This window comes from Vanessa tameamea, chromosome 20 (genome assembly GCF_037043105.1).
Source record: "Vanessa tameamea isolate UH-Manoa-2023 chromosome 20, ilVanTame1 primary haplotype, whole genome shotgun sequence".
Classification (NCBI taxonomy): Eukaryota; Metazoa; Arthropoda; class Insecta; order Lepidoptera; family Nymphalidae; genus Vanessa; species Vanessa tameamea.
Genome location: NC_087328.1, coordinates 7,689,601 through 7,705,307, shown reverse-complemented (window position 1 = coordinate 7,705,307; position 15,707 = coordinate 7,689,601). Strand labels below are relative to the sequence as shown.

Genomic DNA, 15,707 nt, shown 5'->3' with positions numbered 1-15,707 from the left:
AGTAGGACTTTTATAATTGTATGTATGTTGCTTTTTTTTTTTTATTACAAAGCTAAGCAAACTACACACATATTCCATGGTAATTAAATCTAAAACGAATATTAAGCAATGTGTACACTGTCACTTATAAGCCATTTCTAAATGGATGTTATAACAAAATGTAATAAAACATAATTATTCATATTAAGTGATTAAAAATCAAATATTGTAGCGGATAATGATACAAACTGATTAAGACATACATCTTATGTAGAAAAATAAATAACGCACATTAATAGATAAGATATGGAGGAGGACTGTAAGCTGGGAAGACGATTTGTGGTCAAATTCAGAAAAATATCTCAGAAAAGAAAACCATGGTTAAAATGGTCGCCATTATTAATTTAGTTAAGTCAAGTTACAAAACTGTTCAGAAAAATAAAGGAATTACTATTTTAATACTTGAACTTAAATACATATATACAAATATGAATTAAAAATAGTTACTGTATAAATTATGACTGCGTGGAATGGTGGCAAGAATGCTAGCAGCATTTCCCCGTTGAAACGCAATTCCGATCCTCTAGGCAAAAAACGAACCAGCCCTCGTGTCACCGGTAGAGGCAATAAGGCGAGGTGTTATACTTTAAACGAAGTTTATTACACTACTCCGAGGTCCAAGCGCTTAAACAGAAAATAAGACAAAAGAAAATTGGAAATAAGACACGAATATTAGGATCGTTTGATCGTTGGTTCGTGTAGGGTCCTACACTAGGGCCCGTTCTCAAAAAACCATGTCAGTCCATCTGGGCTCTTGACAAATCACCGGCTTCAATATGAGCAGGAATGTCGATGGTGGCAAGAGCCCTTTTTATTGTATCATTAAGAGTGTGGCCGAAAAACTTAACTGAACTTATATAGTTTATGTGCTTATATAGTTATAGGCTCAAAAGTAGCCAACGTATACGTATGCCTTGGTGTTAAAGTGTGCTTCATACCAAAGTTCATTAAATTAGGTTTAGTGGTTTGGCCGTGAAATAGCTATACACAGACAGAAGGAGTTACTTTCATATTTATAATATTAGTATAGATAAAGTCCATAAATAAACATTTATATTTTATATATATTCATTTGTAAACAAAAGCAAAGTCGTTCGCAATACCTATTGCTGAATAAACCCACGGTAGCTTTTGTGATATTTGGCGACGAGCCAGTCGCTTCCGCTACGAAAAAAAAATCATTTCTAAACTATCGAGAAGATCACCAGTATTAAAAATAGGCGACAAATTGTCATATTTATCTCAATTCTATTAGTGTAAAAGTAAAAATATATGAATATCATATTCGCATCGAAAATAGAAAGTGCAATGCAGATATATTTTAAAAAATTACATAAAATTTAAATAAAAAGTCAAAATAATTCACACACATATAGACTCAAATGCGTATGAACTTCCTCTTTTTTAATAGACAATACTTTCTAGATTGACACGTTCTTGTTTATAGGGCTTTGTGTAAGCCCGACTGGGTAGGTACCACCCATTTTTTATATTCTACCACCGAGCTGCAATACTTCCGGATTGGAGGAATTGAGCTGGTGTAACTACAGGCCCAAGAGGCATCTTAGGTGTCAAGGTCGGGGGCGCATTAAGTAAGAGATGATTAAATATTGCTCTCAGTGCCAATGTCTATGTTCGGTGGTGACCTATTTGATGACGTATTTGAAATTTATAAAAAAACGCATATAATTCCAAAAATTGTGCCACCCCACTTAAATAAGTTGACCTTTCGTTTTCTTAAATCATGTTTGAAATTCGCGTCGTATTTGACGATAATGATATTTGTAAAAAATGTATGTCGGATTATTGTTCTTTAGAGCAGCATGGTCGAATCTCTAAATTGGTACGTTACATCACGCAGGCATCCAACCATCAATTCCGTGGTTCAGTTCGAAGAGTCAAAATAGGTACCACTGCTTTTTTAGTGGGCGCCGGAGAGTCTCTGCTTCATGAAAGAGATCATACTACGCGTGATACGCTTGAAATCCGTTTTGCCAGCCAGTTAAAGAAAAGATGTCCAGTCGTAAAAATCAGACAAATTCGGTTCAATGCCGACCTCAAATAAATAGGATAAGGGCAAGCGAATGATGACGAAATATTATTTTTCTTTTTTTATGGCTTTTGTTAATACGGTTTCAGCCCACAATAAGTCAGCCAATAAAAATGTTAGTAAAATTAGTAGTATAAAACTATACATTTTTTTATATAGTGTGTACATTAATGGTTACGATTAAATAAACAATTTTAAAAAAATTAGGTCAGTAATTTTAAGAAATATTAAGTCGTATTTTAGATTAATTCTTAACAGATTGTTAAAAAAAACTAGTAATATTCTTCACAGTGATATCTCCGTATAACCTTAAAAATATGTTTCGATTCAGCATTACTATTAATACATACAACATAATCAGCCTGTAAATTTCCCACTGCTGGGCTAAGGCCTTCTCTCCCGTTGAGGAGAAGGTATGGAGCATATTCCACCACGCTGCTCCAATGCGGGTTGGTGGAATACACATGTGGCAGAATTTCGTTGAAATTAGACACATGCAGGTTTCCTCACGATGTTTTCCTTCACCGCCGAGCACGAGATGAATTATAAACACAAATTAAGCACATGAAAATTCAGTGGTGCCTGCCTGGGTTTGAACCCGAAATCATCGGTTAAGATGCACGCGTTCTAACCACTGGGCCATCTCGGCTCTTAATACATACAAAGGTTTTATTATTTTTATATGACAAAAGGTGTTAACATTTGTATGCTAAAATTAGCTGTGACTTAGGTTGACACGCTACTTTGATTCGTATATCTTTCAAATGTTATAATTATTATAGACAATGTCGCATATCACTTGGTGACATTTCACGATCGTGATCAGTGAGATTCGATTTAGTTCTTGTAGTTGTAATTTAATATTCGCGTTTATAACGGTGTATCGAACGAAACATCAAGAGAAATAAATTCCAAAAAATTTTTGAATACCCCGTACTAATTTCATAATTGCGCTTTTTTAAATAGTAACTCTGATACTAGAACTCTAAACTACGATAAAAGAAACATCAAAATCTCGTTAATAGGAGGTATTTTGAGTTTTTCCAAACAGGATCGAGCCTGTTGCCGTCGCTGAACGTCCTGTCCGAGCAAATTTATATTATTAAATATATATGTTTCTTTGGATATATCTTAGCTCACATTTTGTTTCTTACTTTAGTCGTTGCCCGCGGCTTTGCTCGCGTTTGAGGAGTTGGTCGTCAGGGGTTAGATATCAAATTTCATAATTGTTTGACCGTTAAAGAGCAAAATATAGACAGAGAGAGTTACTTTCCCATTTACAATGTTAGTATAGATAAAGAATGAAGAAGACGAAGCATTCTATCTTTCTATCTATCTATATATCTAACCAACTATCTATCTATCTATGCCTCTGATTCGTTATACGGATGTGCGAAAGAACAAAACAACGCATATTTAAATTGATGATCTTCGATTTCTGCCATGGCTGCACCTTAACGACCTTACTGACTTAACCAACATTTCCAACCCAGGAGCTAAGGATCTAACGTCTTATAAGCTGTTCACCAAGGCAACGAGGTAGTTTAAAATTATTACATCATACACTATGGATGATATCAGTGCGAAGTTAATACAGACTGTAGTAAAATATAAATTTTGGATACAATTTACAAACATACAATATACCAGTTGTATGACTTATCTAACCAATCACAAGATGATATGTTTAGTTCTTAATTCAAACTTTCTTATATATAGGTCGTTATGTGACCTATTTAATCTTGAAATAAACTTTTTAAGCTACACAGTTTGATCTCAATTATTTTTATTTTCACCAATATTTTTATAACGCGGTATGAATCGTAAACGTCATACGCGCGAATGTTTATCTGCGAGTTTCATTTAAATTATGTTTTTTTTTTTTTTTCCGTGCTCACACTTATCGTTTGTCTTCGATATGCGTTTATAATGACGTTTCTATTTTCATAAATAATAAATCTAATGACATCTTAAAAGCGTTCTTTACATTTATTTCGAAAAATTCTATAAAACTTTTTCATTATAATTTATTTTCTATTCTAAAACAACCGTTAAATATTGAGCAAGGCCTCAAATAAAGCCATTCAATAAAAAAATATTTATGATAATTTATTATTATCCTAATATTAGTTAGATCAATGTTCTCTAAAGTAATGTAAAATTAATTAGAATTTAAAATTTGACTCAAATAATATTAACGTATTTTAAATTAAAATCCGTAGGCTTTATACTTTTCGACTGTTGCTTAAAAAAGAAACCGATAATAGAGTCATATATTATCTCGTATGTAAACACTCTTGAACTCTGAACAATCGCGATGCGAGAATGCAACCTCCACTAATATCCTTATAACATGGCCATCTCGTCGACATTTGCATACAAAAACGTACAAAAGTTTTAAGGTTATTTTCGGGGCCACTTAAAAACTAATTTACATTAAGGTTGTAACGACCCTTTTTCGATTTTATGTCGGCAATTCGAAAGCGTTACATTGCTGTTTTAATATCCAATTAAGATTATAGAAATACATGATAATAAACAACAGAATCATTTCTTTTGACGTATATGTTTTAAACATTATATGCATGTCGCTTGTCTATCGCGTGTTTAAGGAACCATTTAAAGTTAGGAAAATTACGTGGAAAAACGTGTGGAAGAATAGACAGCATCCGAGACATAACTACCAGTAAAGTTCCAATTGTAAGGAACTACGAACAAATAATTACATGACAAGCTGTTATAAAATCTTTTGTATCTTCGATGTACATGCACATTTTTTCGTTCTATAGAATATAGTCTATTCATAAAAGATATGTGTGTGTGTTTATTTATATAACGCGTGAAAGTTATTAATAAAGAAAAATATTTTATTTAATTATAATTTATACCCTACAGCTATCAGGACTAATATACCATTTTTTTTTATTAGTAGTTCCGGAGATTGCCCCCTACATAAACAAACACATTTTACCTATTTATAATATAAAGTATACATATATGTATGAAATCACGTATAGCCTATTCCAATGAAAGTAGGAAAAAAGATAAACAAACCTTAGATTTACGTATATAATAACTCAACTATGTAGTGCACTACTAAGAGTTTATGATTAATATATATTTATTTATAATACAACACTATTACACTTAACTACTTATTTCCACTTTAATTTTACTTCCATGATTCTGATAAGAAAATCGTTGACGTTCAAAACGCCATTTTTTCGAAAATCCATAGTGAATATCATAGGTTAATTAAGCTCTCAACCAATGATATCGCGTCAATTTGCTGTCAAATGTGATTTATTTGGCTTTTTTCTGTTATGGTTGGAATAGAGTATAGGACATTGAAGATCTTACTAGGCGTGTATAACATTTCAATGAATACCTCTATTGATATTGAAAGTTAAGGTGACTTTAAAGTTCTTTAAGGTAGGAGATATCTTTATTTGAACAATAAAATAAATTAGCTCTTTGAGTACAATATGTTTTAAAATAAATAACGAAACTAAATGATAAATATTTATTGACGTGATTCGATAAATTTTATAACCTTTGTTTAGTATTTCATTTTAAAACATTTTTCGCATGGTATTTTTGTTGCATTCCAATACAGAATTCACACATATTCAACACCAAAATAATTCGCAATGCCAGCAATAGTTCTCAAACTATTATGGATTCGCAATTAAATGCGCCGTTTCGCTCTGGCTTTGCAATAAACAAACGTATTCCAAATTGTTTTATAACCGGAATTGTTTCTTTTATGCTTGAATTGCACGAAACTCAGCGATTGGTGCAAAGTTACGTGTACTGTATACTGTAGTATCTTGGTTAGATTACTCCTCATGTGAACGTAAAACGGTAACGACTGATCCATATATGTTCATGTAAATATAAGTACGCATATATATATTTTTTAAAGTAAGAATACTTATGCATAGAAACAGAAATACACAAATACTTTATTAATATAGAAACACGTTATACGTTACGTCATCTAAATCCATCAGATGCATCAAAATATCTACCTATTTAAATGTTTCTCGGTCACGATGACATGTTTAATTATTTTAATGGCGCCAAATCTGAAAATAAAAATGGCGACGCCGGTATTATAGTGCTCGTCCAAGTTATCGATTTTTATCGAAACGAAAATAAATGTGATTCAGAGCAACCTCTCGAACTAATAGACATTTTATTTATGAAAAGTAAAGTAGGTCTGAACTTTTTTAATTATTCACGTCATTTATATTGCAATTAACTTATGTTATATTTGGTTAAACAAATAAAAAAAACTATTTTTATATAATATTGATTTATACTGGCAACATTACACTAAAAATCAAAAATAGAATGAAACGTTAAGTGCGTGTATAACGTGTTTATACGCTAGCCTCGTACAATAATACAACAATAAAAATATCTTTATAGACATAAATCTGCGAGTGCGTATATAAGTGAACTCCTCTTAGGTTGTTGGAGTGATTTCGATTAATTTTTTGTGTGTATTTGAGTAAGTCCTTGAATGGTTTAGACCCGGTAGGTAATTCAGACGAATTTACATGGTGGTAGATATGTACCACCTACTCATTAGATTTTCTACCGCTAAACAGCAATTCTCAGTACTATTGTGTTCCTGTTCTTGAGCCAGTGTAATTACAGGCACATGGGACATAACATCATAGCTAACAAGGTTGATGGAGCATTAGCGATGTAAGGAATGATTAATAGATAGAGCCAATGTCTATGGGCGGTGGCGACCACTTACCATTACATGGCCCATTTGCTCGTCTGCCTACGTTATAAAAAAATAAAAGTAACGACGAGTAACCAGTTTTTTTTATATAATTACATTTTCAACTAATAAATCATCAATTTAATAGAAAAGCCGGCCAAGTGCGAGTCGTATTCGCGCACGAAGGGTTCCGTGCCATTATCTATAAAAACGGCAAAAAAATCATGTCTATTTTATGGGTGCCCCCTTAAATATTTATTTTATTCTGTTTTTAATTTGTTGTTATAACCCAGACAACAACAACAACAGAAATACATCAACTGTAAAAAATATCAAGTGTTTTTCTATAACGGTTCATGATATACTGCATGTTGACAGACGGGCGGACAGCGGAGTCTTAGTAATAGGGTCCCGTTTTATCGTTTGGGTACGGAACCCTAAAAATGAAGTACATCTGTTTATATGATTTCTTCAATCAATGTTACGTCTAATTGACAGTTACAATAAAAAAAAAACAACCAATGAATCATGCGTGTAATTACGTTGTTCAACACCACATGTGCATGTCCACAAATAAAGCTACGACATGTGATTAATAACAAACCGGTAACAAATCGTAGTTGAAACACGAAACTAAACAAAGAGAATGCATGTCAAACAAATGCAATTGCGGTCTGGGAAACATCGGCGCTTTATCGATAGGTTACCTGCCTGAAATACGATTGTTCGAAACTAATAAGTAATATATTTATGGTTTTAATAAAAAAAAAATATTCGTTCTAATTGTTTCTATACCTAACATAATATTTATATCAAAATCAGAAGTACTCTTAGCATATTAAAATAAGTTTTACAAGCAATTTTTAATAGTAATTTTACAAGAGGAAAGAATGCAAATCTAAAAACGGTGCGGTTTTCGAATGTAGATTCTACATACAAGAATCGGTAAGAAATTCGGAAGTTACTATTTTACACGAATACGCAAATTAATTATATTTTACCTACATCTAACACATATATAATTAAGTTCTACATCGTAATACTTTCATAACTGGTAAAGCGTCTACCAGACAGGTGGGTTGATATTCGAAAAAGGTGACGGGATCCGACAGGATAAGAAAACCAAATAATTAAGAGTTTTGCTACACTTCATTATCGATTTAATAATCATAGATATTCATTACAGGTACACGCTAGTAGTGAGTTCAAAATTTTACACGTGATTTTAGTCGATAACTGAAATCGACTTTCAATCGCACTGAAAAAATACAAAAATCGAACTAATATAAGTTTCCACTTTAAACTGTCAATAATTCACTTTCATTTGTTTGAATTTATTTTGAAAATCAAATTTTAATCAACCGAAATCGAAGTGCGCGAACTCGCGTGTGTTTCAAATATAATATAATATTTTGCCTTATTTACCATATGTACATATGTACCAATCATATTTACAGTATGATGTAACCCAGAAACGAACGCAAACAGTACATCGCCACTGACCTATTTCGCGGTGACTCACTGTAAGGGTTGGATTTAATATAAACTCACGATTATGAGTTTATTTCGAGTGATCTAGACGTTAAATTTTATTATTTCAGATACAGTTATAATTTTTTAATCGGTGGTAGAGCTTTGTGCAAGCCCGTAAGTATTACCCGCAAATATATTACCGCTTAACAACGGTAATTAGTAATAATTTAGTATTGTTGAATTTCGGGATTGCTGCGTGAGTGAGCCAGTGTAACAGCCTGCTGTGCCTGCATACAATAACAAGATACATTATATCTTAGTTCCCGTGTTTGGTTGCGCTTTGGTGATGTAGGGACTGGTTAATATTTATCACAGAGCTAATGTCTATGGGTATACCACTTACCATCAGGTAACCCATTTGCCGTTCCGCTTCTATAAAAAAAAAAAATTGTAGACAACTTCTTTCCAAATTTAATAAACAACGCCCCGTCACCTTATTCTTTTAATAAAATATAGTATGGGAAGAGACAAATTTTAACACTGGAATCATAACCCGATGTAAAAGTACGACAGGTTTAATCAGAAGTATTGTGTAGAATATTCTTTTTAGTATTGTTCCAGTGTAGGCAGATGTTGCAGACAAAGAAAACTAAAGGTTCATTGTATTGATTCAAACATGAATGTATTTTTTCAATATATCGACAGCGTAAATGTATTTTAAATATGTACCTATATCGATATAGATTAGGTTCTATTTTCAAAGTTATTCTAAAAAACTTGTACATAAAAATATAAAATGGTAAAAATAATTTATTAAAATCGTTTTATTTAAGTGTTATTACGATCAAGACAGTCAAATACTTTTTAAATATTCGAAACGAAGATATACTCGTTTCAATTGCAATGCCAAATTTATACATCACTTACAGAAATAGTAATTATCGATATTAATATAATATGATATTTTTATTTAATTTCTTCAATCGTAAAAAGTTTCACAAGCTCGTTGATTTCATTCGTACCAACGATCTTACATTTTTATTATCTTTACGTAATAAAATAAATTGACCTTCAACGCTTGAATACCAATCCTTTACTTAAAAACTTTCAAGAGAAAGTGACATTAAAAAAAAATCATTCAATTAATCAATATTACCAGTTCATTCTGCAAGTGCGACAATTAAAAACGAGATCATAATTGCGAAAGTGCTACCATAATTAGTTGTTTATACTTTTTGGATATAGTACTCGTTTTATATGAGTTACAGTGATAGCAATCTTTAAACGACATAATATAGGATTTACAACGTTTTGCAGCGGATATTGATTAAGCACTGAATTCTTTTGGCAAACGAACAGGAGGCTCACGTGATGGAAATTGACGACCAACGGCCAATGGACATCTGAAACACCGGGGGGCTTAAAGGTTTTGCCACAATAATTCTTTCTCTCTCTGCCATCATCGATTTGACATTAGAAAGAAGATACAACATCGTTTATCAAATCACTATAATTTAAATTATAAATATATACTCGTAAAAAAAACAGTGAAATACAATGATTCGGCGTGCAATTAAGTTTCACGACGACGTTGATCTAGTAAGCTTATAAGTCTGTATATCCCGAGATCCAGTATTGAAACTACAAATCAAAATCATAAAAAAGGGTTTTCATGATAAAGGTGGCTGTGCTTTCACCCAAATGCTTTTTTCTGCGTCTGAACTCTCGCCGGTCATGTCGGATCGCCGGACAGTCGGACAAGAGTGAGGGAATAGAGAGTGAACGTTTATTTGAAAAACTTTATGATATATCCTCCTCAGTAGGCACCATTAACTACAATAGTTCAAGAAGTAATCAAGTTCAATAAGTGTCGAGGAGAAAGAAACATCTATTTCGATTTAATTAAAATAATGTGCGTAGACATTCATCAAAGAATGAGCAATTGTCAAATTAATAAAAGACAGATATTAAATTAATATGACAAATCCGCCGAATTGTAAAATCACCGAACGCTAAGTTCACTGTCGACGTTCTATTAATATCCACAATCACCCTTAAAATTTTAATGTTTTTGGAACAGCTGTTGCGTGAATCATACGACATTGGCCTGAGAAATGCTGGGAAACACGAGTAATGTATTTAAACATCCGACCATGAATCTGATCTCGGATTAAGTGGAACCGTAAGCGAAATTGTTTATATTATTATATATGACCAGTAAAAATTTCTAGAAAATAATTTAGATGTACACATATCGGAAATAAAAATATATTCGTCCGCTTTTTTCAAAGATTAACACGATAAATAAATTTAGTTTATAAAAGATTTTGCTAATATGATGAACGAAGGTGACTTACGTCTATCATTGCAACGATTGAAGTTGCGGAAAGTGCTGTATTATTTATTTAATGATCTCTTAATATTATAAATCATAATTCATTCTACGTAATATGAATGTAGGTATCTAAATCCAGATATAGTTTTCTAGAATTAACTTATACTTAAAATCAGTCTTAAAAGTAATATATAAATAGAAAAAAACACTCACGTTATGCTGATGCAGGGTCAAGATCACGTTGTCGAAAGTCGAAGAGTTAGACAGCGCCTCAGAACTGCCCCGAAGAAGTTCGGCCAACAAATCCGTGCCTGGTTTAACGCCTGCAAGTTTTGAAGGCGAAGATGTAGCCCTAACATGTGTAGGCCCCTTTGTTCTCGTACCGGTAGGTACTGCACCAGCGCTAATTTTTCGACATGGTACGGTGGCATCTGAAAAACTCCTGCGACCTACTTCAACAGATCGACTTGAAGGAGCCTCTAAATTTTTTCCAAAAGGACCTCTTGTGAATTGATGTCGTTTTACTTCTACATCTGAAGTGTCTGAAGGACTAAACGGAGAAGGCGATGCAGTTCTATCTCGAGAACAAGAATCGCTTTCTGCTTCAGACGGGGAGTCTCCACGAGAAGTAACTCCGTATTTTCGTCTTACTCGAAAAGTATCCTCATCTCTTTCATCAGAGCTCTGTTGAGAAAACCGAGCACGCCTCGCCCTTAATTCTTCTGATTTTGGCCACACAGGCGTTGATCCTTCACTTGGACTCGGCGGTCCATTTGCACATGAATCGTCGGATTTTTCTCCGAGTAAAGAAGATGTTCTAGCCTCTGCTGATAAACGCATGTCTGAAAGGGAAACGTCACTGCTTTCACGTTTACATCCGTTTACAGAAGATGGAGGATCTTCTTCACCACCGTCATCACTTGCAGTTGTAATATAGATTCCTTTCCTTCTTTTAGTTTTATCTAGAGGCCTGCGTCTCTCTCGTGCACCGATAGGCGCCGCTGTGCACGGATTTTGTACAGCAGCTAATAAATTTGCAACCTGTTCACTGGTTATTGTTTCGTCTTCTTTGTCTCGATCCAAAGAACCATCCGATGCACCATCTGAACGCTGAGCTTCCTCTGATGGCAATTCCTTTGACCACTGTTTCACTATACACTCATATACAGGTACAGGTATCGGTACCGAATTATCAATTTCACTAGCTGATTCTTTACGATGAGGAATATTAACACATTCACAGTCGACGTTCGCACAAATGTTACCTGGAGGAGCTGGAAGAGGTGGGAACGCAAAAGGTTGGGTGGGTTCAAGGGGTGACGTGCCTTCACTATGCGCCTGCGCACTATCAGCTTGTGAACCGTCACTTTCTTCACGTAATTCGTGTAAAACACGTGGGGTCATTAACACCGGTAGGCTACCACCGGCATCGGCCGGTCCCTCCTCCCGCACTGGAGGTACGCGACGCGGCAGCGGATGCGTTAACGATCGAGCACCAAGCTGCTTATGAAGTGCATCTGGCGGTGCAGAACGTGGAGCTGGCGAAGCATGCACAATCAATCCTTCATCCGAACCGACTGCAGAATCTACTGACGCTACCGACCCGCCTTCTGTCACATTTTCCTCAGTCACACTCGTGGTCTCATCACGACCGGAAACAGATTCGTTTTCTTCTTTTCGTTTGGTACGTTTTCCAAAATCGAAAATGGATGGTTGCTTCCCCCGATAATACTTATCCTGCGCAAAGTCACCTTGCGAAAAAGACGCACTACGATATGGTATAGTCTTTTGCGCATACGATCCGACAATTGAACGTGGCTCTACGCGAACTAAGGTAATTTTGTCGGTATCAAAGTCATCATAACGATCAACAGATATGCCACGGGATGGGCTGTGGCGATGCCGTGACCGCGGAGGTGGTACTGGTGGCAACACGGGCGCTGAATGAGGCGGCGGCGGTGGCGGCGGCGGCGGTGGCGGTGGGGTGGGAGCAGTGTGTGAGCGCGGCAACAGGCGCTCGGTGAGGTCTCGCAAGCGCTGGTGGCGCGAGGGCCGCTCGTCGCGCGCGCCGCGGCCCAGGCGGCGCTGGAAGCGCTCCAGCGTGCGGCGGTCCGGCTTGGCGCGTCCGAGGCACGCCGCCACCGCCTCCTCGGAACAGCAGCGGCAAGGGCAGGCTCGCGGTGGCGGGGCGCGGCGAACGGTGTAACGCACCGCGCCCAGCGTCACGTACGGCGACCTGCGCACACGGCGATATTTTTAGCGTAACGTGTAACCCGCCGAGCGGTTGGGCGGCGAGTGCGACGGATTTAGAGCGGGCCAGCTTCCCCCGCAACTCGCCGCTGAATTCCGGGAGGATTCCCCGCGACCCACTCCGACGAAGAGTTATATCGGAGCAGATGATTCGTATCTGCGCTTTTCTTTGAAGAGCCATTATGGACGTTAGACGAAAAGACATAGATATAAGTGAACTTGAAATTATGAAGTAGAATACTGCAGATATTATCAGAAATGGTTGCCCAAGAATTGAAATTGCGAGGTATTTGCGAGAAGACAGCAGGTGGCAGACAGACAGACGGAAGACGCCTCGTGTATAAATAGGCGGACGTTGGCAATTCGGCGATACGCGACCTCGTAACAATGTTTACATGTCGTATCTTTTTGCAGAAGACTAATTTATGTTATTATATTTATTGAATTCCTTGAAATACAATTGAAGACGAGAGGAAAGACAAATTATACTTAATGAGTGAGCAAATAGAGGAGACGTGAATACACCTCCATGCTGCCTACACGTAAAATATCTTTATTGATGTATTTATACTTAATGCACTGAGTCAGACATGCTGTTATTTAGCTGACTTTCCGACGTCTTATATGTCTACGAGCAAATAAAAATGTTTCATTTTATTTATTTTCTGTTTACTCACGCGTCTCACAAACATTTCAGTCTCATTGAATTACATAAACAATTTATAAATATTTACCGATAAATCGTTTCTGCTAGAAAATTCGTTTTTTTTTTTTTAATAATAAATATTCACAAGATAAGGTCACACTCTTGCTAAATCAATGTTTTAAGTATGACTTTGCATTAATTAAAAAAAGAAAGAGAAAATCGGTAAATACAGGGGACCTGGAGAAGTCGCGTCGTCTTCGGACGCCATCTTGGGGGGAACGCGGGCGCGCGGTCGCCATTGATCACGTGACACCGCGCATAATGCGCGCACCTACACGGTCATCTGAAACAACAATAATATAAATTATAGCGGAAAATTACATTATAACTTTTTATAAGCGCAATGTGACTTATATTTGTTTTCATAAATATCAATTGATATGAGCTGTTTTCGAATTATATTTTTCGATTAAATTAACTGAAAAAATATATATTTTAATAGAATGAAATTGTACTAAATTAGAAAATAAAAATGATTCATAGAATTGGGATTTCATGTAATAAGATAAAATAATTTTGAATAACATCCAGTAAAAGATCAGAAAAACCATTTATTTTTAAAACAGCATTATAAAAAACAGAAATTAAACCGGAAATACATTAACAATCGTAATTTAAAATCATAATTATATTACAACCAAGAATCACATATCAAAAAGATTGCGAATCCTTTGATGTCCCACAACAATGCCGCCCGCGGGACATAAAACGGGACAATAAAGCAGGCATTTTTCTTACATTCAATAATTGCTACTTACACTAAAAAAGGATCGGTTCCCGAAGATTCGGTGCCCAATATATCATTTTACTTATCGTGTTTTTATATATAAAATCATGTATGTAATTAAACCGTTTTTTAATAATTTTTGGAAGTTAGATTAGTAAATGGGCCATTTAATAATAGTCAATAATAATTTCAATCAACCAACCAACCGAACCAACACTGCCAATGCGAAGCCAACCATTGGACTAAGATGTTTCATTGCAAAAATCCATCAAAAAAATACACAACTGAGCCAGTTCAGTACTATGATATTGTTTATAAGTAAACTGCATATCACCCATTCGTGTCGCAGAACAGTAATATAAACAAACCCTTATACGATAGCAATACTTTTAATATGGTAATACATTCCACATTAATCTCAACCTTATTAAATATTAAAAGAATATAAAATTTACTCATGAAACGAAAACAATCTAAATTTTAACCGAGTGGAACTGCGAATCGTAGCTACTAATTCATATAGTTCGCTGGTGCCAGCGAACACGCGACAGAGCGACATAAAGTTGGCCGTATGGATTGGAAACTGGATTCGCTTAAAGTAAACGAAAAGGTTTTTGGAATGAGAAGGAACCGGAGTATAAACATAAAATCATCTGCGCCGTACCTATTTAAATTTATTTTCAAATGCAACATTACTGGAACTCTTTAAAAAGATTTTAACCTTATCAGCCCTGATTCCATAACACTCCGATTTTAATAAAACTATACGCTATATGTTACCCCAAGGTTACTAAAGTACTAAAGAAAAATCCAAATCGGTTAAGCCGATTCCGAGTAATTAATTATTCGACTAGCGATAACAAACGAACAGCTAAAAAGACAAAAATTCTAAAAGTCATATTTATGTATGTGATTGCGTTAATGAATATGTACAGATTTCGATCTGTTACGATTTATATGTATAGATATATATATATAGACTATCTACCCGTCCCGGCTTCACTTGGGTACAATTAAGATCAAATCTTTTTCATTTTTGTTTTTTTTTTCCGGCTAGGAAAGGTGACAATATGCATTGACTATACCTTCCTCTTAAATCATTCTGTTTATTGGTGAAAACCGCATTAAAATCGGTTACATAGTTTGAAATATCCAAGCGTAGGTACAGTGGGAAACGACTTTGTTTTAAACTAAGTAAACATTATGTACCAAAACATTTTCCAAATCGCACCGCATCTTCTGGTGTAAATTTTATGTATACTGATTTAGTAGTTTTTCAGTTAAGCGTTACAAAAGTAATATCCATTATTAAATCCTCATAAGTATAGATTAAACATGTCCTTTTGTTTTCGTACCCCCAATGATGAATCGAACCCCTACTGTCTGTAC

The 15,707-nt window shown here is 35.1% G+C and overlaps 1 protein-coding gene across 4 annotated transcripts in view; it reads right to left on the bottom strand.

Annotated features, from left to right (window-relative positions):
• The window catches only part of LOC113401694 (uncharacterized protein), a 123,564-nt gene that overhangs the window by 60,766 nt on the left and 47,091 nt on the right, over nucleotides 1–15,707 (bottom strand). For 3 of the 4 annotated variants that reach the window (XM_064218037.1, XM_026641708.2, XM_026641710.2), the window contains exons 2-3: nucleotides 13,769–13,874; nucleotides 10,849–12,871 (exon numbers count right to left, since the gene is read on the bottom strand). In XM_064218037.1, coding sequence (XP_064074107.1) covers nucleotides 10,849–12,871; nucleotides 13,769–13,830 — 2,085 coding nt within the window. In that variant the 5' untranslated portion in view covers nucleotides 13,831–13,874. Of the gene's footprint in view, nucleotides 1–10,848; nucleotides 12,872–13,761; nucleotides 13,875–15,707 lie in introns of all 4 variants that reach the window. The other variant, XM_064218038.1, reaches the window with a different exon arrangement.